The sequence below is a fragment of the Aspergillus fischeri genome, genomic scaffold, assembly GCF_000149645.3.
Source record: "Aspergillus fischeri NRRL 181 1099437636249 genomic scaffold, whole genome shotgun sequence".
NCBI lineage: Eukaryota > Fungi > Ascomycota > Eurotiomycetes > Eurotiales > Aspergillaceae > Aspergillus > Aspergillus fischeri.
Window position 1 is genome coordinate 1,156,717 of NW_001509770.1, and position 21,568 is coordinate 1,178,284.

Below are 21,568 nucleotides of genomic sequence, written 5' to 3' on the forward strand. Positions count from 1 at the left end.
GTCTCAATGGGTAGTACTGGTTGTGTATTTTGCCGGAAAATAGCCGGATCTGAGGAGTAAGAAAGCGAAGGGGGATTGCTCATGGCCGACCGCTTCACTCTCGAATGATGGGTATGCCATAGATGTAGCGTAAGGTATCTTGTCAATCCACTCTGCCTTCATCATTAGGATTCAGTGGACATCATCGTTGTTGTCTTGTTTGTCCAGTCTTGTCGAAGGGGAAACACCCCCCAATCCAAGCGACTGAGCCTTTGGGATTGATTAGACTTGGTCTCTCGCCGGTGAAATTAGCAAACACATCAGCCACTTGCATCAATCATGCAATCAAAGGACAGTCAGACTACGGAGGAAAATAGAAGAGGAAGAACTTATGTAGCACTGCAGATTCCGGACTCCACATTTTACACTCCAACGAGTCCACCATGACCCCGCAGTCCCGCTTCCTCTACAGCCGTCCGAAAGCTTGGATAACACTGATCTGGAATCAAGAGGACCCCTGATGAGAATCATTGAAAGAAATTATCAGCAGCAGTGGAAGAAACCTAGTCATTGAGCGCTGAACCGTTAATCGTTCTGACCGAGCATGTCCAGGGAATGAGATTGTCCCTTGCATGAGTCTGGAGTCTGGACAAGCGAGATGACAGGGATTCGATACGGTGATTATGCTAGTCAATGCAGCCATGCCACTGCATCATCATCATGATGCGAGTCAATTGCAAGATTCGGGGCATTGACCATCGCATGATTCTCCGGCATGTCTCCGATATGAGGAAAAACTGCAGGCCGTTGGCCCCGCGTTATCGCAAACTGCACTAGTTTGTTGACTTTAATGTGGAGGATCGTCGGCCCATTCTCCGCTCTGAATCAGATGCAAAGACATCCCCTGCAACTAGAGAGGTACTCTCCTCCACAATGATGGCAGCTCATTTAGTGCCTCTCCGGATCCCTGCATCGCGACCTTCCGCATTCGACTCGTCTCCGCCTCGGTCTTTGTTAGCACGAATGATGCATGCACACACCGAGGCCTGCCGTGGCAGATTTGTTCTGGTCTCTTTCCAAGGGCCCACATCGCCTCTCTACCGGTTTGTTGTTGTGCTTGATGAGCAATGACGATAGGCACGGTGTAATGGGGAGACTCGTGGGTGGCTAGGATCGACATTTCTCTCATTTTACTTCTCGGGGGATCATGCGGGGTGTCAATTCCGTCATATATTAAGCCGAAGCTCCTGCCCCTGTGGTAAAGCTCCCGGCTCTCAGAAGGCCTTGCATTCCCTCCCTTGTAAGCTTCATTCTTCTGGTTTTGTCTTGAAGAAACACTATGAAGCTTCTCTCTGTCTGCGCAGTTGCCTTGCTGGCAGCTCAGGCAGCGGGTGCTTCCATCAAGCACAAGCTCAATGGCTTCACTATTATGGAGCATTCGGATCCTGCGAAGCGGGAATTGCTACAGAAATACGTATGTGAGATCGAAAACCTGGTAATTGATCAATGCGTACTCAGACATAGCTCTAGGTCACCTGGGATGAGAAGTCACTGTTTGTCAATGGCGAGAGAATCATGATTTTCAGCGGCGAAGTTCATCCTTTCAGGTGCGACCAGACCCGGTGATCTACTTTGGTTTGTTCTTACATTCTTACATTGTGTAGACTGCCAGTTCCTTCTCTGTGGCTCGATGTCTTTCAGAAAATCAAGGCCCTGGGGTTCAATTGCGTTTCATTCTACGTCGACTGGGCCCTCCTCGAAGGAAAACCTGGCAAGTACAGGGCTGAAGGCAACTTTGCCCTCGAGCCTTTCTTTGACGCGGCTAAACAGGCAGGAATCTATCTCCTCGCTCGTCCTGGACCTTATATCAATGCTGAGGCTTCGGGCGGTGGTTTCCCTGGATGGTTGCAGAGAGTGAACGGAACCCTGCGAACATCCGATCCCGCGTACCTGAAGGCTACTGATAAGTATGTCACTTAAGATTGGTTATAGTCTTGAAGCTGCTAACTCTGAATCAGCTACATTGCCCATGTTGCTGCTACTGTTGCCAAAGGTCAAATCACAAACGGGGGCCCGGTCATCCTTTATCAACCGGAGAATGAGTACAGCGGGGCGTGCTGTAATGCTACATTCCCCGACGGGGACTACATGCAGTATGTCATCGACCAGGCTCGAAACGCCGGTATTGTTGTACCATTGATCAACAACGATGCCTGGACTGGAGGACACAATGCCCCTGGGACGGGCAAGGGAGAGGTTGACATCTATGGTCACGATAGCTATCCGTGAGTCAAAGTTCACCTTCTGGAAAGACAATTCTAACTTGCTTGGATTAGACTAGGATTTGACTGTGTAAGATTGAGTTTTCTTGAACTTTTGAGCCATTCTAATGGAAATAGGGACACCCAAGCGTTTGGCCCAAGGGCAACCTGCCAACCACTTTCCGGACGGATCACTTGAGGGAGAGCCCGACAACCCCGTACTCTCTTATTGAGGTGTGTGTCTCAAATGCCTTCGGATCCGTACATCACTAATAGTCGTGAAGTTCCAAGCAGGTTCCTTCGATCCATGGGGTGGACCCGGCTTTGCAGCATGCGCCGCCCTCGTCAATCACGAGTTCGAGAGAGTGTTCTACAAGAATGACCTAAGCTTTGGAGCTGCTATCCTGAACCTGTACATGGTATGGAAAGATCCTGCTCAAGAATTACCAAGCGCTGACACGCTTAGACCTTTGGCGGCACGAACTGGGGTAACCTTGGCCATCCCGGTGGATACACATCCTACGATTACGGATCGCCGCTGACTGAATCTCGCAATGTCACCCGAGAGAAGTACAGCGAGCTCAAGTTGATCGGTAACTTCGTGAAAGCCTCGCCGTCTTACCTTCTGGCTACGCCTGGCAATTTGACTACCTCTGGATATGCCGACACCGCTGATTTGACCGTGACTCCTTTGCTTGGCAATGGCACCGGATCGTACTTTGTTGTCAGACATACGGATTACACCAGCCAGGCATCCACCCCGTACAAACTCAGCCTCCCAACCAGTGCTGGAAGACTCACAGTTCCCCAGCTCGGCGGTACTCTGACGCTCAATGGACGTGATTCCAAGGTTCATGTTGTGGACTACAACGTCGCGGGGACCAATATCCTCTACTCGACTGCCGAAGTCTTCACATGGAAGAAGTTTGGGGACAGCAAAGTCCTCGTCTTGTATGGTGGACCTGGCGAGCACCATGAGCTGGCGGTTTCACTCAAGTCCGACGTCCAGGTCGTCGAAGGATCTAATTCAGAATTCACTTCGAAGAAGGTTGAGGATGTTGTTGTGGTCGCCTGGGATGTGTCTGCTTCCCGGCGTATTGTCCAGATTGGCGACCTCAAGATCTTCCTGCTGGGTAAGTATTCTGCCTGTGATTCTTACTCAAAGCTGATTCCGAGCAGATAGGAACTCTGCCTACAATTACTGGGTGCCGCAACTTGACAAGGACGACTCGTCAACGGGCTACAGCTCCGAAAAGACTACTGCTTCGTCCATCATTGTCAAGGCAGGTTACCTTGTGCGAACCGCTTATACTAAGGGCTCTGGCCTCTATCTTACTGCTGATTTCAACGCAACAACTCCTGTCGAAGTGATTGGAGCCCCGTCAAACGTCCGGAACTTGTACATCAACGGCGAGAAGACCCAGTTCAAGACCGATAAGAATGGTATCTGGTCAACTGGGGTCAAGTACAGTGCTCCTAAGATCAAGCTTCCCAGCATGAAGGATCTGGATTGGAAGTATCTCGATACTCTGCCGGAGGTTCAGTCAACCTATGACGATTCTGCGTGGCCGGCAGCCGACCTGGACACCACACCTAACACCTTGCGACCCTTGACCATGCCAAAGTCTCTGCACTCGTCGGACTATGGCTTCCATACGGGTTATTTGATCTACCGCGGCCACTTTGTTGCCGACGGCAGCGAGACTACCTTTGACGTGCGCACGCAAGGAGGCTCGGCCTTTGGCAGTTCTGTCTGGCTGAACGAAGCATTCCTAGGCTCATGGACTGGTCTCAACGCGAATGCGGACTACAACTCAACCTACAGATTGCCCCAGGTCGAGAAAGGCAAGAACTATGTCCTCACTGTTGTCATTGACACAATGGGCCTTAACGAGAACTGGGTTGTGGGCACGGACGAGATGAAGAACCCCCGGGGTATTCTCTCCTACAAGCTCTCCGGCCGGGACGCCTCCGCCATCACCTGGAAATTGACCGGAAACCTCGGCGGAGAGGATTACCAGGACAAGATCCGCGGCCCTCTGAACGAAGGTGGATTGTATGCCGAACGGCAAGGCTTCCACCAGCCCGAGCCGCCCAGCAAGAAGTGGAAATCAGCTAGTCCTCTCGACGGGTTATCCAAGCCTGGTATTGGCTTCTACACCGCTCAGTTTGATCTGGATATCCCAAGCGGGTGGGACGTGCCGCTCTACTTCAACTTTGGCAACAGCACGAAGTCAGCCTACCGGGTGCAGCTGTATGTCAACGGATACCAGTATGGCAAGTTCGTTAGCAACATCGGCCCTCAGACAAGCTTCCCCGTCCCGCAGGGTATTCTGAACTACCAGGGAACCAATTGGGTTGCGTTGACTCTGTGGGCACTCGAGTCGGATGGTGCCAAGTTGGATGACTTTGAGTTGGTGAACACCACACCAGTCATGACTGCCCTATCAAAGATTCGGCCATCAAAGCAGCCAAATTATCGTCAACGGAAGGGAGCTTATTGATAGATAGTCATCAGTGTCAGTGTCAGTGTCAGTGTCAGTGCACAGTGCGCCAGGACGATAGTCGAGTACAACAATAAACCTGCTGTACATTCACCTTTTTAATCCAGTAGTTTCCTCTACCAAATATCAATAGTCTGCACGTAGTACTCGGGTGAAATTGTCACTAGCTGAGAGGTAGCCAAAAGAAAATGTAGTGCAAAAAGGTACGGATCCTCCCGAGGCCCACGGCCCACCCCCAGCCACCGCATAATCCCGGGTCCGTCCGCTCTCCGCTGTCCGCTGTACCCTGTACATCATGCATCTCACCTACGCCGCAGCATCCTTCTTTCTAATGTCACTATTATTTCCGCGTACTCCGTCCTAAGAGAGCATCTCGATCGCGGTCGCGGTTAATCCCACCACATGTCACTCGTTGCGTTATCAGAATCACCATACGGATACTCACCGACCTCGATCCACCCAAACAACCACTACCATTACCATTTACCGCGGAGCACACAACTACAACAGCAAACCTAACCCTCTTCACACAACCATAACCCACCTTCAAAAGAAGAAGGCCAGGGAAGAAATGACCCCCCTCCGCCGCTACACAACAGTCTCCATCCCCGCCTCCTACGGGCGTCTCGACGACAGCCCCTCCCCCGGCACCGTAGCCGGAATCGTCCTAGGCAGCGTCGCAGGCTTCATCTTCCTCCTCTACCTCGCCTATCTCGGCCTCGGACTCAACAACAAACCGCCCCCGGACGACGTAGAAGTCAGCACCGTGTCGATGTCGACGACGACGGAGAGCGCGCTGGGGAGACGGGCGCGGCGGGCGCGCCGCGGCGGGGGACGAGTCGAGGTGGTGGAGGAGGACCGGCGCAGACGGCATCCTGATGACGATAATATTGTGGTGGAGGAGTCGGTGACGAGTGCGTCGAGGACGGATGAGGGGGATGTGGTGGAGGTTTTGGAGGAGCATTCGTCGATTGATGGGCCGGTGGCGCCGGGGCGGTCGAGGTCGAGGAGGAGTCGGGTGTCGGGGTCTTATCGGACGGTTGATCCGTATGAGTATGGGGGTGGGAGTTCGTATGATGGGCGGTGATAAGACATTGGAGGTGGATTGCATTTGTGATGTTGTTTTGGATACCCTTGTTTTGATGCGATGCGATTATGCTACGATAATAACCTTATGCTGTGCCCTGGATAATGAGTTACGAAGCCATGTCATGTTATGCTTTATTTACAAGACGCTCCTATTGAACACGGTCAGGCTGGTTCGCGAGATGTGGGTTTCAATCCTTACAAATAGTAAACGAAAAGTAATATTAACAAGAATAATACGGACTCCTCGCCCTTAGGCAACCAGAAAATGAGGAACAATGAGGGAATGAACGACAGAGGATCCACAAAGGAGATATGACGAGTCCCGACCTGATAATGCTCCGTATCCGTTCCAGCGCCGTAGCAGAATAGTCAGAAAATGATAGACAGAAAGGTATTCGAGCAGAAACAGAATGTTCCGGGCAATTTGCCCTCAATTATAATGGCACGAGTCCCTTTCCTTCATACTGCTTAGAACAGAATATCCAAGCAGCAACAGCATGCAAGAGCGGCCATGATACCGGCACAAATGCCACCGCCTGAAGACCCTCCCCGGTCTTCCGGATAGTAACCTTGCTGCTGTTGCGGGTATCCTTGCGGAGGATAGTACATAGGTTGACCCGGGGGAGGGGGCGAGCCGTAACCGCCGTATCCTTGCTGGGGAGGGGGGCCGTAGTTCTGGGGAGGGTAGTAGCCGCCTTGGTTGTAGTAGTCTTGGTTTGCGCCACCAGGAGGAGGAGGTGAGCCGGGGTGGCCGTATGGGCCAGCGTCATGAACGGGCGCAGGATATGAAGGAGGAGGGCCGTCCTAGAGATAAACGTTAGATGTCAACCCACGCTAAGTCGCGAAGAAACGGAAGGAGTGGGTATGAGAGATTAGGAAACTAACCGGCTTGTTGTATGACATCTTGATGCTTGTAAAAAGCGACGAGGTTCTCAATATAGTCGAATTATCAAAATGTACAGCTAGTAGAGGCTGAGTCAAGAGACACTATTCTGAGAGCGTTTGGAGATTGCCGACGACTGTCAGCTAGCTGCACGAGAACGGATAAGGAGATATTTCGCTGTGTTGATGCGGAGCGCTGCGCTGACGATACGAGATATGGTAAAAGAGGGAATTTGAAAAAGAGGGGCAAAGGAGAGAATTGTTAAGAATATCAGTCAGTCAGATGAAGTTAATAAGTGCTCCAAGGAAGAGGCGCCCAAGCACTTGGCAGATGGCACGGGATCTCCGGATTCGGCAGGTCTGTGGCTGTACCTATAGTATTAGACGATGACAATGACAGCGTATAAGCTACTGATAGACAGGAGCCGTGCTTGTTTTATAGACATTTCCAGTTGGATTGTTGGATTATGACCACCACAAAACTTGTATCTCAATCTTTGGTTCGACAGAACGGAATCTTTCCAAGGTCGTAGGCATCCATGTAAATTCAACTCCGGCACCGCCACCTTTAATTCGTAATGCATTCATCCACCCCTCCTCGCGCTGGACATTGGCTCTCGGCTTTCGGCAAGTCAGTCTATTGCTTCGATTATTAGTAGTCACTAGTCCTAGGAATACGGACATCTCAATCATTATCATGAACGAGGCTGCATGTCATATGTTTGTGTGCCTCAGGCATTGTGGCTTATAACTGATTCCATAATCGCTACGTGCTGGCCCTTATCCCCTTGACACACAGTGCTCTACTCCGTAAATAGCTTGCAAGACCTTCGAGAAAGAAATGTGAAATATCGGTATATCCTCTTGTTTAACATGAATCAAACAGTCTTGGATGTGGTCAGCAGCGTATGTAAATGATCTCCTACCATATAGTCTAAATGAATCTGAGTATCAACGGGCTCTGACGCCGGTACCACAATCAAAGGTCGCCCGTTGTTATCACTGGTATCTAAAATATCGGGCCCTATCCACAGGGCACTGTTGCTTTGGTAGACAGGTGGTCTTCCTGAGTCCCCAGTCCCACTAGTTGATTTTTGTCTCTCTCATCTGGGCTCTTAATGAATTCCCAACCTGCACATCTTCAGGCAACTCATGGTTTACGAGCGAGGACCAGGTCTCTCCAGGATGGAGAGTCGCAAAATCCTCCATCCACAGAGGTCAACTGTGTACTCTTCCCAACGACCACACCACTGATAAAGCGTGGGAAGCCGTAGAAGCCGAATATGAAAGGTAATCGGCCTGGTCTCGCCAGAAGGGCCAGGATGATAGGTAATATGAATTTCCATTCTCACCTGCCATTTCTGTACGGAAACAGTTGATGCACATTCAATCTTCGCGATCAAAATTGGGGCCGCTTCTTCTCTGGAATCCACATCAGTGGATAGTCAAGCACGGTTGTTCTTACGCGCCAGATATAACTTCCACTGGCCACGTTGGGGGCATGCAATGGCTGCTCTCCTTCTTCTATGGTGGAGGCCAGTATAGGACCGCCTGGCAGAACGAAGTTGGTGTCTTGGATCGGTATGTACGTGTAGAAACAGTTTTTGGCTACTCCCCAATTCCCATGCGGCGTATTTTTCACCGGGCCAGAATAATGTGTATCTCTCTCCAGCCGCTAGGCAAGAGAGAAAGCGGTCTGGTAATACATCCATCCATCTGGGGGCTGCCTGGAATATGTTCAATGAAACATGATTCTTCAGTAGCCCATGGTGAAAGGGAGGCCATGTGCTTTTGGGAAGCTCAATCTACTTCAAGCCTTCAATGGTATGATAGAAGAATGAAGCCGGAAGCAACAAATCCATGGATATGGGGAGGCCATGCAAAGAGGCATGGGCTGTCTTTATCATCAACGCGGCGTAAGGTGACTTCGAACAGATATGGGGTTCTCCGCCACATCTTCTCAGGGCCTTGTAGCTCGAGGGAAATTGCCGGCGTATCCGGGCTACAGGAAGTCAACCCGCTGCTACTCTGGTCAAGCTTGGGGCTGAACTGTGTCCATCGCAAATGCCGAGCCAGGGACTCGTCCATTATCGGTTCTTTCCTCTGCTTTGTTGGGCAGCAGCAGGAGCAGCAGTTCGGGTGGAGGGTGGTATTGGGAATCTACCTAGCCACCCCTCCTGGGAAATGAGACTAATATAGAGAAGCGTATTGAACCGGGCCCCATCTTGCAGCAGTACTGTCCAAACAACGCTAGTGGACAGCCTGATGGAGACCCTTTTTGATCGCTTAGAAGAAGTAGACGGTCGGTGGAGACTGGACTGTCCCCAAAAGAGAGCAGAAATTTCCCGCCGATCCTCAATTAAGATTAGGGGTAAGCCTCTGGTCCGGGCGGCGCGATCTCCAATCTCCAGGCTTCCCCACAACGATGGATATAATGGGATCTTGCTGTGGTTGGCCTTGAGGCAGGAAAAGCGTCTTGCGGCTTCTGATCCGGAGAGAAGGCCGTTGTTGGGGAGTAGGCCGACGCGTGCAAGCTAGGGCCCATCGGAATGACTTGTTGAGGGCTACATGGCTGAGGCGTGTTCTCAGCCAGGACTTTATAAACATAGATCAAGAGCTGAATCAATGCAAAAATACAAGAGACAAGAAAAACGAAAGATTGCGCTCAATTTCCACCATATGAAGATGTTGAAGTTATAAGATAACGGTCAGCATGCTGTAGAATAGGGTTGTCGACTGCGGTGGGCAACGTTAAGATTACATGACAACGCCTCGGTCGCGCCCATCCTCCACGCGTCTTTCTCTGCACGCTGGATGTTGTCACAATATGTCGTGGTCATCCCGAATGTCTCTTAATCGCCCCTATAAATCACTACTGGCTGTCTTTGTATTCTGGAAAACTCTTTTACTTCTCCTGGCTGTCTTCAGCCCTGGTCCTGGCTACGACACTTCAACCACGCTTCGGTTGGACCGTAATGCAACCAATGCAGTCAGCGATGGTCCATTTACAGCGAGCTTGCACCTGGTTTCCACCAAGCTGACCAGGTGGGACGCTATATATTTTACCGAGGTCGCAACCCGGGGCTATATCTTCGAGCAAGAATGGGCATTCGGTTATGGCTTCACCAAGCTCATCAATTTCTTTGCCAATGGTGAGCGCCTTTGAACCTGTCGTACACTGGCCGACTAATAGTTACCCAGCTCTCCAAAAGACAGGCGCTGTAGACTACGCTTTTAGGGAGCACGTCGCTGGTATTATCATAGCTCATGCAGCTCATGGCCTGTCGGTGCTAGTTCTCTATTGTCTGGGGTGTGCCATATTTTCCGGAAGAAAGGGTCGCATGCTCGCGTTCATCGCAGCGTGTTTACATATATTCTCACCTGCTGGACTTTTCCTTTCGGCTCCGTACGGGGAGAGTACCTACGCTCTCTTGAGCTTCACTGGCTACTTTCTCTTCGTTCAGAGCTTCAGCCCGTCGGGGGTTTCCACGGGTCACAAAGATGCTCTTATTCCGCTAGCTGGTATCCTGTGCGGATTAGCTACGACAGTTCGCAGCAATGGGATCCTCAACGGCCTTCTGTTCCTCGAGGAAGCAATCAGAGTGCTCTATTCCCTGACCGGGAGTATAACCTTTGCGAAATCTCGCCGGCTACTCGCCGTTGGCGTAGCCGGTATCTGCATCGCTCTTGGTTTTGTGATTCCGCAATACATCGCTTACCGGGATTTCTGCATCAATTACCCCCATACGCACGATGAAGAACCAAGGATATGGTGTCGTAAGACTCTGCCAAGTATCTACAGCTTCGTCCAGGACCATTATTGGTATGTTTCCGACTTGGTATCGTTACGCCGCTAACTAATCCCATAGGAACAATGGTTTTCTTCGGTACTGGACTGTGTCCAATATCCCCCTGTTCGCCTTGGCCAGTCCAATGCTGGCCATCATGACGTATTCTGCCTTTTGGACTCTCAACGTCGAGTCAGGCAGACTGACAGGAGCAGGCCACCTGTTGCGTAGCCTGGCGGCTCCCCAGCTCATTCTGGCCGCCTTGACATTCGCAAAACATCATGTTCAGATCATTACCCGCATGTCTTCGGGTTATCCCGTGTGGTATTTCTGGATCGCGGATCTCCTCATGAAGGAATACTCCTCGGTCCGTCTGAAGGGGGCTGGAAGTCAGAAGCAGCGTTCGTACGCAGGCATGGCAATCACCTATATGATTTCTTATGCAGCTGTTCAGGGGGTCCTTTTTGCTTCTTTCTTACCGCCGGCATGACTGCTCATACGGGAACAAAAAAAGCTGAACTACCTCACCGTCACCTGTTTATAATATACAATATTACTTTTATAGTATATGCAGAGGAGAAGCCACTCCAAAACATTAAGATTACAGTAGGCACGGAAAACCGGTTTTGCAATCTCTCCATAAGGTACCATTTTGACTTAGGCACAATCGGCATTGGTCCAAGTGACGCTACACTACGCACCTCGAAGCAGGTACCGACATGACGATCCCAGTCTTAGACATAATCACACAGTCACACAGGCATATAACAGCTACACTCTCCCTCCCTCTCAATTTCAATCCCCAATCCATGATGCCTCCAAAATGGTCGCCCAACTCTTCCCACCCCGCCATGTCTACTTCCCCTCCACCCCCTCCCACACCTCCACCGTCATCCTCCTACACGACACAAACAGCACAGGCGCCGAGCTGGCCGCCGCGCTGGCCGCCTCAACACCACCAGCAACAGAAACAGCGACAGCTGGAAATTCCAAATCTATCTTCGAGCACTTCCCCTCCTGCCGCTGGGTGTTTCCCTCCGCTCAGCCCCGGCAGATAGATACCTGCTACGCAAGCAGGGGGGATTGGATCGATGTCGATGTCGACGTCGACGTCGACGCTGGTGCGAACGAAGACGCAGATGCAAACGCGGACACAGACACAGGCGCAGATTCTCCTCAACAAACACAACCACAGCTCAGCCCCTCCACAAAAGACGACGACGACGACGACGACAAAACCAAAGACCAAAACAATGATCTAAAATCCTGCGTAGAGTACATCCTGCAAATAGTAGAAGAGGAAATCATCCGGCTGGGCGGGGACAGTCGTCGCGTGGTGCTGGGTGGGTTCGGGCAGGGGATGGCCGTTGCGATTGCTGCATTGCTCGCTGCGCGGAGACGACTGGGTGGGTTTGTGGGTGTGAGCGGGTGGGTTCCTCTCCCGAAGAGGATCGAGGGATTAGGTGGTCGTGGCGGGGGGCTGCTTGTTGAAAATGAGGCGAGGATGGGAGGGCCAGGAGTGGAACGGGGTGAGGTTGATTCTGAGGCCGATTCGTTGCTGGAGACTCCGGTTCTTCTGAGCTACCTTGAGGATGATCCATGTGTGGATATGTTGACGGTCTACGAGACATTGAACCGCTTGGGGTTCGTCAAGGTGGTTTGGGATGCTCGCCCAAGTTCACAGCAGGGCGAGGATTGGCTCTTACATTCGAACCAGCTAGATACAATTATGGGTTTCTTGACAGAGGTGTTTGGTCATGAGGGCAGCATCTCTGCTATGATGATATGTTATGATACTCTACTTGAAGCAGCAGGCAGGCAATCATCTCCTAAATAGTATTTCCAGTCGCTCACGTCGTTACTTACACGCTGAAATGAACTCGCTAAGCCAATCTTTTTGCCTTCTCTGCAAACACTTTTGAAGACCACATGACTCGGAGAGAAGACAAGGGTTGTATGCGATGGCACACGGGACAGGGAGCAGAACGGAAATGAATCCTGAAATTACACGAGAGAATATAAGTCACGAGGGGAAATGCCGAGCCGCCTCCAGAAGAAGGCTGTATCACATGATATATAAAGACAGAACAAGAAAAGGAAATTGGGAGTCAGCCATGGCAAATCCACTGGCATCTCATGTAGGTGGTGCGGGAAGGGAGGAGACGGCTCCGGAAAGAGCTCAGGTTGGCAATGCTTGGGAAATCGCAGAAAATGAGAATGCAAACTTCGGAGAAGCTCTTGCAGATCTAGAATGTCAAAAAGCACCCGCTGATGCAATGGAATGTGCATGCGATGAGCATAGATCGAGTCTATATCGGTCGTGTTTCTCTTCATGCCGTATCCTCAATCGAAGCCTTCTGAAGCTCCTCGGAGACATCCGCGGTGGCATCGTTCTCCTGCTTCAGCTCAGCTTCGGCGGAGACTTTGCCATTGACACCGCTGTTCTCAATAGCGACCTTCTTGGCATGGTCGGTAGCACGTTGGCTGTCAGAGTTCGCCTCTTCCTCTTCCAGACGCTTGATCTCCTCCTGAGCCTTCTTGATGTTCTATCAAACATGTCAGCGCATCGAAATCGCCAGCAAATATCTGTGTTAACTCACCTCCTCGGTCTTAGCGGCCTGGTTCGCCTTCCACTCGGTGATCTTGGCGGCAAGCTTCTCGACAACAGCAGGAACATCGGACTGGTTCATAGGAGGGTCGATCTTGACTTTGGCAAAGTCCTCGATGACACCGACGTTGAGGTTGAACTTAGTGGGCTCGGCAGGAGTTCCGGGGGCAGGGCTGCCATTGGCGGTGCCCTTCTTACCCTTCTTGCCCTTCTTGCCGCCAGTGCCGACAAAGTAGTCTTCCTCGCGGTCCTCCTTCTTCAGGACCTTCATGCCCTTGATGTTGGAGTCGTCAACGGTACGACCGACTTGAGCACGGAAAGCGGAAGACTGATCCTTCTTGTCATCGAGACCAAGGGTGGAGAAGTCGTAGGACGGGTTGAAGTGGCGGATAAGACCTTGCGCGATGAGGATCTCGTCGGTGTAAGCGGGACGGGAAGCCTCCTCAAGCTTCTTGTCCGCAATCTTCTTCTTCTTTTCGCGCTCAAAGGCCTCACGCTGGGCCTTTTGCTTCTCCCGGCGGATCCTCCAGGCCTCGTCCTCATACTCCTTGTACGCCTTGCGGGCCTTGTAGTAGTTGTCCTTGATCTCACGGATGGCAGTCCACTTCTTCTGCTGCTCCGCGTGCAGCTTAGTGCGCTCGTCTCTCAGAGCGTTCAGATTCTTGAAGGCACTGTCGTGCTCGGCCTTGATGGCATCGAGCTCCTTCTGGATCTCAGTGTACTTGTCGCTCAGAGCCTTGGCTTCGGGGTTGTCGAGAGTCTTCTTGAGGGTAGCAATCTGCGCCTTCAGGTCGTTGATGACCTTCTGCTGCTCATCCAAGCCGGCAAAGTTCTTGCGCTGCTTACGAAGAGTCGAGATGTCGGAGAGAGCCTTGCGCTCGTCCACCAAGCGGAGAGTACCAGAGTCGACTTGCTTCTCGAGACGGGCGATTTCACGGTCAATGTCCTCGACATTCTTGAATGGCATGCGAGTGCGGGAGTTATTCTGTTCGGTGATCCGGGCCTTGAGGGTCGACTCCAGAGCATTGATCTTTTCCTGGGTGCTCGTTCTTGAGGCCTTGAATCCCTGCTGCTTTTGACGAATGGAGGAGAGCTCAGCACGAAGTTCCTGTTGTCTCTTGGCTGCGGGCGAGTCCTGGTTGTTAGGCTTGGCGCTCTCGATCTTGGCCTTGATTTGGTTCTGCGCATAGTCAGTATCTTTATATATGTTATGCAGTTTGCAACTGGTCGTATACACATATCATTAAAGCAGAAGAGGAAATGATAGAAGTTGTGAGGGTCGTTTTTCCACAGAAGGAGGGGTAGAGGTTATCTGAATAAATAAAAAAGAGGCGCATTGTGCGGAGCATGAAACAAACAACAAAGCAATAAAACAATGGACATTATCAATTGACGGAGACCTCACATACCAATTTCTCCTGGACAGCAGCATGCTCCTTTTCAGCCTGAGCGAGATCAGCCTTGAAAGCCTCCTCGTTGGGCTTGGTCGGCCTGGCTTTCTGCTCCGTGGCAGGAGCGGCATTGGCGGTGGCAGCCATGACTTTTGAGAATCAAAGAGAGGGGAGAAGAAGGAAGAGATGAGTGACAGAAACTCAAAAGTGAGCCGAGATTGATCGTGTGGATCAATCGCAGAAAGACGCAGCTCAGGGGAGTGGGAAGAAAGGAGGGTAGTAACACGAGAGTGATACACAAAAATAATTGATAATTGCCAGGTAGGCGGAAAGTTGGGGAAGGGGACCGAGAACTCGTGCCTCTCTGCTTTCCCTGGGTCACTCTCTCTTTTTTTCCTAGCTCTTCTATGGTAAGCCTGGCCTTTACTGGCGTCTGATTCTCTTCTGGTTGGCGGCGCTTACCATTGGCGCTCTTAGCGCAGGTCCGCCCGATTTTTCGAGAACTTCGATCACTGACGGTCTCCAAATTCCTACTTATCGACCAGTTTTCTTCCATACAACTCCCGTCTGCGTCTGACATATTGCTCGGCGCTCTCACCGAGATAGCATTTCTTTTGCTTGCCACAATTTTTTTTCCTTGAGGCAGCGGACAGGCGCGGTTACTTCAATTTTCAGCCATGGATGAAGAATACACCAGCTCCGCGGAGGCCGACCGCGAGATGACCAGACTTTGGCGAACCTGGAGGACGGTATTCGAGATGCTGGCGGATCGGGTGAGTTTCTCTGAGATGTTTATTTCTTTGCGCTACGTTGTCGTGCGGTTATGCTTACACGATTGTTCTGCTGTAGGGGTACGAAGTCACAGAAGAAGAGATTCAAATTCCCCTAGATGAATTTAGACAGAAATATGCGGATCCTGTGGGATTCCCTGAGTACGCGACTACCCTGGACCTCTCTGGCATCCCCGGTCAACTCGTCTAACGCACTTTCTTCATCCATACAGCCGCACCAAGATGAAAATCAGCGCTCGTCCCACAGCAGCCATGCAAGCCAAATACACACCTTTGCCCACCCCCGCCAACCCGGACCCTCAACCTGACTGTGGTACTATCTATGTTGAGTTCTGTGCCGATTCCACCGGTGTCGGTACTAAGCAAGTTCGAGCCTTCAATCACTTTGTTGATGAGAACAACTTTCACACCGGAGTCTTCATCACTCAGACGCCAATCTCCCCATCTGCCGTGCGCCTACTGAGTGGTATTCCCGGTCGTATCTGTGAGCATTTCCAGGAGCAGGATTTACTGGTCAACATCACCCGTCACGAGTTGGTTCCCAAACACGTCCTGCTGAGCCCAGAGGAGAAGAAGAATTTGCTCCAGCGGTATCGATTGAAGGAGTCGCAACTGCCTCGTATCCAGGTCTCTGATCCTGTTGCGAGGTACTTGGGTTTGCGACGGGGACAGGTCGTCAAGATTATCCGAAAGAGTGAAACCGCCGGTCGTTATGCCAGTTATCGCTGGGTAATTTAATCGCGCTGGACTCCATCAGTACACATGTCTTTTTGAGCGACACAATCGTTCGCAGAAGACCTTTTGTGCGCCTTTCACATCTTTCATGAGTCGGTTGGGAACAGTCGAACTGGGGTCCTCCGAGGTTATATCTCTGTCTCCCGGCTCTGCTTAGAGGACCAGGGTCTACGTTTTTCGGTACAATTCGTTGCGCTCAATGAGATGCGCCCGGAAGCGATCCTGGATTGAAACTACTATTATACCCTCGGATAACGAAACCAAGGTTGGAGAGTCTTGTTGCGTGGTAACGACGGCAAAAAGTGGTTGCAGGAAGGGGATCAAGAAAGCACAGAGGAAAACATCGAAAAGTTCGTCCACTTGTACGTATTATGGGCAGCATGGCGCATGGGCGAAAGAGAGACTTCAATTTTGGTCGGGAACTGTTTCGTCACCAAGCTTTCTTCATTCTTTGTGATCTTATGTATGTAAGTCCGACGCCTATTAGATAACCACTTTAACGTATAGAATCGGTCGGAATTCATACAAGGGCTTGGATAAATAGCTGATATTCAAATTCATGACTTCTTCCCTACCTCGGTTTCGTGAGGCTTGATGGTCAATTGGTCCCTTTAATGCCTCAGGCCGCAAGAGCCCCACGGATAGCATAGCCGCCAGCACTGGACAGGCCGAGAACGCTGCCGAGAGTACTCCGTACGTCAGATCGTAGAGTGTGCCGCCCCCGTGATTAAGGTTGAGTCTGCTTGTTACCTACTTGATGTTTCTCAAATAATAATTGCTTGTGATCCTCGGCCATATGTACCGTCTTTTTGTTATTGCGCAAATTCTTCAATAGACTCTCAAATTCTAATCCGATCTTTATTCTTGAAGATGTTGGTTTGAGATTTTGATTTCAACTGCTGTTTGTTTTTTGACACGGTCGCTGCCACTGCTATACACGTTCCCCTTCATTCTCCTTCATCGGAATCGTGATGATGCAAGAAGTGACCGTAAGACCTTCCCACGTTTATCACTTAACCTTGTCTCGGCTTAGCAAGATGCTAACCCAATTTCCCACCAGGCTCTTTTTGCAAAGACTCAGTCGGGTTCTTACATGCGTTTACGCTCTCTTTACCCGTCAATCCCGCGATGCTCCCGAACCCGGCCTTCTCTACGCTCTTTTTCCAACGAGTCTCGTTCGAGTTCATCAATCGATACCTTCTTGCCCTCCGGTAACCATGATTCCTTGAGAAGAAGCTCCAATCCTTCCAGCCATGGTCCTTGGACGCCGTCGCAATCTACAGCTTCGTTCTCTACCTCCTCCTCGCTCTCGGAGCCAGCGGATTGGGACGAGAATCCAAATCTTTCAATCTCTGCCTTTTCAGAATTACCGTCCAAAGACTTTGGCGTCAATCAGCATATGATCATTAACCAAGAATTCAAAGAGGCCCTGCGTCAGATTCTGTGGCAGTTCCGCGCTCCGATCCGATATGCTTTCGCCTATGGTTCCGGCGTCTTCCCTCAGTCCGGCAGTGCAGCCGGGTCCAGTCAATGTCACCCATCGGCCCCGGCAGCGATTCAGAATATGCAGCAGGGCAAGGGCAAGATGATTGATTTTATCTTTGGAGTATCATATACTCAGCATTGGCACGCACTGAACCTGAGTCAACACCGTGACCATTACTCCGCATTGGGGTCTACTGGGTCTTACATGGTTTCCCAGGTACAAGACAGATTTGGGGCAGGCGTATACTTCAATCCTTACGTGACGGTTAATGGCACGCTGATCAAATACGGAGTCGTGAACCTCGATACCCTGTGTAGGGACCTCAGTCAATGGGACACATTGTATCTCGCCGGACGGTTACAGAAACCAGTGAAGATCCTGCGCGACCACCCCAGGGTGCGCTTAGCCAACCAGATTAACCTCCTGTCTGCGGTCCGGGTAGCGCTGCTGCTATTGCCAGCCGAGTTCAGCGAATTCGAGCTGTACACCACTATCGCGGGGATCAGCTATATGGGAGACCTTCGTATGTCACTACCAGCGGAGGACCCCCGTAAAGTGCGGAATATCGTCTCGGGCCAAATGGCGCACTTCCGGCGGCTATATGCACCTCTCATTGAGAATCTTCCCAACGTCACGTTCAACGACAGACGCTGCACGGAAGAAGATTGGATCGACGACCCCAATGCGAACGTGCGTCTTACACAGGATATGGACCCGGTGAAGCGGGGCAATATGGTACGGCGGTTACCCGAATCATTCAAGCAGAAGTTGTACTTTCAGTATCAGTCTCGATTCGAAATTCCCCGAGTCGAGTTCAACAAAATGATGAAGGAGAGCAGCGACAGCGACTCGGAAGTAGTGCGACGGAGGCAGGGCGGTCCATTCGAGCAACGAATCGCGGCTGATGAGAACCTCAAAAAGGAAGTACAGGCGTCAATAATGAAGACGATTCGTTGGCCAAGTACCGTTCAGACCATCAAGGGTTTGTTTACTTCAGGTATCAACAGAACCTGGCGCTACTTGAGCGAAAAGCAAAGCAAGTACAGAACCTCAGGCCGGAAAGCTAAAGCTTCATCCGAGAAGTCTTCTTCGAAGGAAGAATAGACGCTTCTGGGCAATTCATCATGGGTGTCATCAATACATGGGTGGTACGGATTGGCGATTCTTGGAATCCTAAGGCATATCGAGGCGTTCTTCGATTTTTCTTCATGAAGTACATATGTAACTACTATACTCGGTCACCAGCTACATTCACATCATTCGACATACAATAAACAAAATGTTATAGAATAGTCTACAGCAGTGGGCCGGATTGAGTCATCATTCAGTGCAAGTAGTCGAGTCAGATTGCCGACACCGGATTCCGGAGTTATCATCTTCTGTCTCCCCGCTATCCCCCCACCACTTTTGAACTACAAGAAATTCCTTGTTAGATCATCATCCAAACCAACACAATGGCTCCAAAATCGTCGCCATTCGATCTTTCAAAGTGCGCGCGGCCAAACATCTTGAGGCTGCAACCTTACCGATGCGCAAGAGAGTGTGTTACCACAGAATCATCCCTTGCAAAAGTCCGTCGCCAGAGCTAATGAGTCAGTGACTACAAAGATGACGGGACGAACATCTTGCTCGATGCGAACGAGAACGCCTACGGCCCAGGACTTGCGCTCAATTCTGAAGGCACGCTCGAGAAATCCACAGTCAATGGAGGCTCGTCGGGGTCATCGAAGCCGGAGATTGATTTCCTGGGCTTGAACAGATACCCAGATCCGTAAGCTCAGCGATTTCCGCGGTCGCATGCAAACGCAAACCATTTGTACTGACATGGTGTATGATCGCAGACACCAGATCGAATTGAAAAAGTTGTTTTGCAAGTTTCGCAACACCCACGTTCACACACAGAAGGACCTGGGGCCGGAGAACATGTTCGTGGGTGTTGGGTCCGACGAGGCCATTGACGCCCTTTTGAGATGTTTCTGTGTTCCCGGAAAGGACAAGATCCTTACCTGTCCTCCTACGTATGGCATGTATGCGGTCAGCGCGGAAGTCAACGATGTCGAGATTGTGAAGGTGCCCCTGGACGTCAACAATGGCTTCCAACTGCAGCCGGACAAGATCAACGAGACGTTGTCTGCGGATCCGACGATCAAAATGGCATACATCTGCTCCCCTGGTAACCCCACCGCGAACCTGATCAAGAAGGAAGACATCCAGAAGGTGCTGGAGCACCCTACATGGAACGGGGTGGTCATCGTGGACGAGGCATACATTGACTTTGCGCCCAAGGGCTCCAGTCTTGCCGAGTGGGTGACCGAATGGCCCAACCTGGTCGTGATGCAAACTTTGAGCAAGGCCTTTGGCCTAGCAGGCATCCGACTTGGCGTTGCATTTACAAGCCCGGAAATTGCCCGGCTCCTGAACAGTCTCAAAGCCCCCTACAACATCTCCAGCCCGACGAGTGCGATCGCGACCGCCGCCCTGTCGCCTGAGAACATGGCCGTCATGCGCAAGTACCGCGAACAGATCATCGCTCAGCGTGAACGCATGTTACAAGAGCTCCCCAAGATCCCAGGTGTAGGTCGTTTCCTCGGTGGACAGGAATCCAACTTCCTCCTCGTAGAGATGCTGGACAAACCTGCCAGTGAAGGCGGAAAGCCCAGTAACGCTGTAGCCTTGGCGGCGTACGAGGCTATGGCTGAGAAGCGGGGTGTCGTCGTCCGGTTCCGGGGCAAGGAACTCGGTTGTGAGGGCTGTTTGCGGATTACTATAGGAACAGAGCAAGAAGTCACTCGGTTCCTACGGGAGTTGAGGGCCGTGCTAGATGGTCTCCTGAAAGGGGTGGAAATCAAATCGGTCAAGGACGAGGTGAACAGGGAGAACCAGGCCAATCAGGTCGTTGGCTGATTGTTCTGGATAAAGCAATTTTAATGGGATTCTTTTCGGGTTACTTAGATATAGATTATGAGATTCGTATGAAAGCTACCTGGCACGAATCCGCACTGAACTCCCCCGAATCAGAGGGAAAAGTTGTATAATATAGTCGCATACCACATTGCGTCTTGTATCTCCAAAGCATGGACAGTGTGACCCGGTAGATAAACTAGGTTGTAAAGAGGTAAAGCACGGCCCAATCCTGCGTGTCTGTCTGTGTATCTGGCGTAGCACAAGCATGGATCGGGAATATTAATCTGGGGTGTGAAACGGTCGATTCTCTCCCCTGTCCCATCCTGGTCAAAGTTTCTCGTGCGTCTACGGTATCTCCCCTTCCTCTTGTCCGACTCATGTACAGTTTAGACTTCAGAGTAACATCCGCCCTGTCAGCTGCGTTCCACGTGGGGAGGGGCAAGACGGTGGTACAAAGTGATGGACTGCAAAGGAAAGCTTGAGATAATTTCAGTCGAGTTTATAATGGATGGTATAAGTTATATTTGATGATGGAAGCGGTGACTGTCCATTTCGAGGCGACATTGCACTTAAAACACTTGTTAAGAGTTAAGGGAAGTAGTCTAGTGGTATCGTAGGAGACCAGATCATAGTGGAGTGTAGTACACTATGGCGTCGGGTAACATCTCCTCGAAAGCAACTTAGTCTACGGGGTAATCAGTCTAGGCCAATCCGGCTTGATTAACACGCAATCAACTCGAGAAATAATAATAGCCTCGTTATCATCAACCTAGGCTTTTGCGGTGTTTATTGTCATGTGTTTTACTCGCAGTTCCCTCAGCCTGTTATCACGGCCTACTCCCGAGCCATCCCATTGCATATGGTCCATGGATCAAGTGTTTCTTTCAACGCCGTTAGATCCCCAGAAGAGCCAGTCCGTCATGATCCAATGTCCAGTTTCCATCTCATCCTCGGTCGGTGGTTGGATGGTTCGGTTTCAGCGCCATCACCTGCCTGCCATCGTCTATTCGTCTTGGCTGCGCCCATCTTGGCCCGTACTGTTATGTTAGCCTTGAACTTATCTCTGACTTTCTCTCTCCATCTGTCCCTCTCGATCCCAGCATCCAATCCCAGTCACCGTCTCTCAAAATACCCGCTCCCATATCAGGAG

The 21,568-nt window shown here is 51.0% G+C and overlaps 9 protein-coding genes across 9 annotated transcripts, besides 2 other annotated features; 7 read left to right on the plus strand and 2 right to left on the minus strand.

Annotated features, from left to right (window-relative positions):
• Positions 1-1,318: 1,318 nt before the first annotated feature.
• On the plus strand, positions 1,319-4,744 carry NFIA_011250 (glycoside hydrolase family 35 protein; the record flags this gene model as incomplete). Its single annotated transcript, XM_001264338.1, has 9 exons — positions 1,319-1,453; positions 1,510-1,586; positions 1,644-1,946; positions 1,998-2,264; positions 2,316-2,331; positions 2,379-2,474; positions 2,525-2,659; positions 2,707-3,373; positions 3,420-4,744. 9 exons carry the CDS (start codon positions 1,319-1,321, stop codon positions 4,742-4,744), a joined length of 3,021 nt encoding a protein of 1,006 aa, XP_001264339.1.
• A 10-nt stretch (positions 4,745-4,754) lies between these two features.
• Positions 4,755-4,783: a microsatellite.
• A 532-nt stretch (positions 4,784-5,315) lies between these two features.
• Positions 5,316-5,831, plus strand: NFIA_011260 (uncharacterized protein; the record flags this gene model as incomplete). Its single annotated transcript, XM_001264339.1, has 1 exon — positions 5,316-5,831. The coding sequence occupies one exon, from the start codon at positions 5,316-5,318 to the stop codon at positions 5,829-5,831; it is 516 nt and encodes a 171-aa protein (XP_001264340.1).
• Positions 5,832-6,301: 470 nt separating this feature from the next.
• On the minus strand, positions 6,302-6,736 carry NFIA_011270 (uncharacterized protein; the record flags this gene model as incomplete). Its single annotated transcript, XM_001264340.1, has 2 exons — positions 6,302-6,637; positions 6,719-6,736. 2 exons carry the CDS (start codon positions 6,734-6,736, stop codon positions 6,302-6,304), a joined length of 354 nt encoding a protein of 117 aa, XP_001264341.1.
• A 2,806-nt stretch (positions 6,737-9,542) lies between these two features.
• NFIA_011280 (DUF409 domain protein) lies at positions 9,543-10,993 on the plus strand (the record flags this gene model as incomplete). Its single annotated transcript, XM_001264341.1, has 3 exons — positions 9,543-9,867; positions 9,917-10,538; positions 10,585-10,993. The coding sequence occupies 3 exons, from the start codon at positions 9,543-9,545 to the stop codon at positions 10,991-10,993; spliced, it is 1,356 nt and encodes a 451-aa protein (XP_001264342.1).
• A 333-nt stretch (positions 10,994-11,326) lies between these two features.
• On the plus strand, positions 11,327-12,340 carry NFIA_011290 (uncharacterized protein; the record flags this gene model as incomplete). Its single annotated transcript, XM_001264342.1, has 1 exon — positions 11,327-12,340. The coding sequence occupies one exon, from the start codon at positions 11,327-11,329 to the stop codon at positions 12,338-12,340; it is 1,014 nt and encodes a 337-aa protein (XP_001264343.1).
• Positions 11,717-11,737: a microsatellite.
• Positions 12,341-12,833: 493 nt separating the features above from the next.
• Positions 12,834-14,649, minus strand: bfr1 (putative nuclear segregation protein (Bfr1); the record flags this gene model as incomplete). The annotated part of the gene is made up of 3 exons (XM_001264343.1): positions 12,834-13,049; positions 13,104-14,291; positions 14,521-14,649. 3 exons carry the CDS (start codon positions 14,647-14,649, stop codon positions 12,834-12,836), a joined length of 1,533 nt encoding a protein of 510 aa, XP_001264344.1.
• Positions 14,650-15,179: 530 nt separating this feature from the next.
• On the plus strand, positions 15,180-16,031 carry NFIA_011310 (DNA-directed RNA polymerase core subunit RPB5; the record flags this gene model as incomplete). The annotated part of the gene is made up of 3 exons (XM_001264344.1): positions 15,180-15,275; positions 15,352-15,434; positions 15,506-16,031. 3 exons carry the CDS (start codon positions 15,180-15,182, stop codon positions 16,029-16,031), a joined length of 705 nt encoding a protein of 234 aa, XP_001264345.1.
• Positions 16,032-16,999: 968 nt separating this feature from the next.
• Positions 17,000-18,618, plus strand: NFIA_011320 (phosphatidate cytidylyltransferase; the record flags this gene model as incomplete). Its single annotated transcript, XM_001264345.1, has 2 exons — positions 17,000-17,017; positions 17,062-18,618. 2 exons carry the CDS (start codon positions 17,000-17,002, stop codon positions 18,616-18,618), a joined length of 1,575 nt encoding a protein of 524 aa, XP_001264346.1.
• A 350-nt stretch (positions 18,619-18,968) lies between these two features.
• On the plus strand, positions 18,969-20,418 carry NFIA_011330 (histidinol-phosphate transaminase; the record flags this gene model as incomplete). Its single annotated transcript, XM_001264346.1, has 3 exons — positions 18,969-19,054; positions 19,112-19,285; positions 19,356-20,418. 3 exons carry the CDS (start codon positions 18,969-18,971, stop codon positions 20,416-20,418), a joined length of 1,323 nt encoding a protein of 440 aa, XP_001264347.1.
• Positions 20,419-21,568: the final 1,150 nt, after the last annotated feature.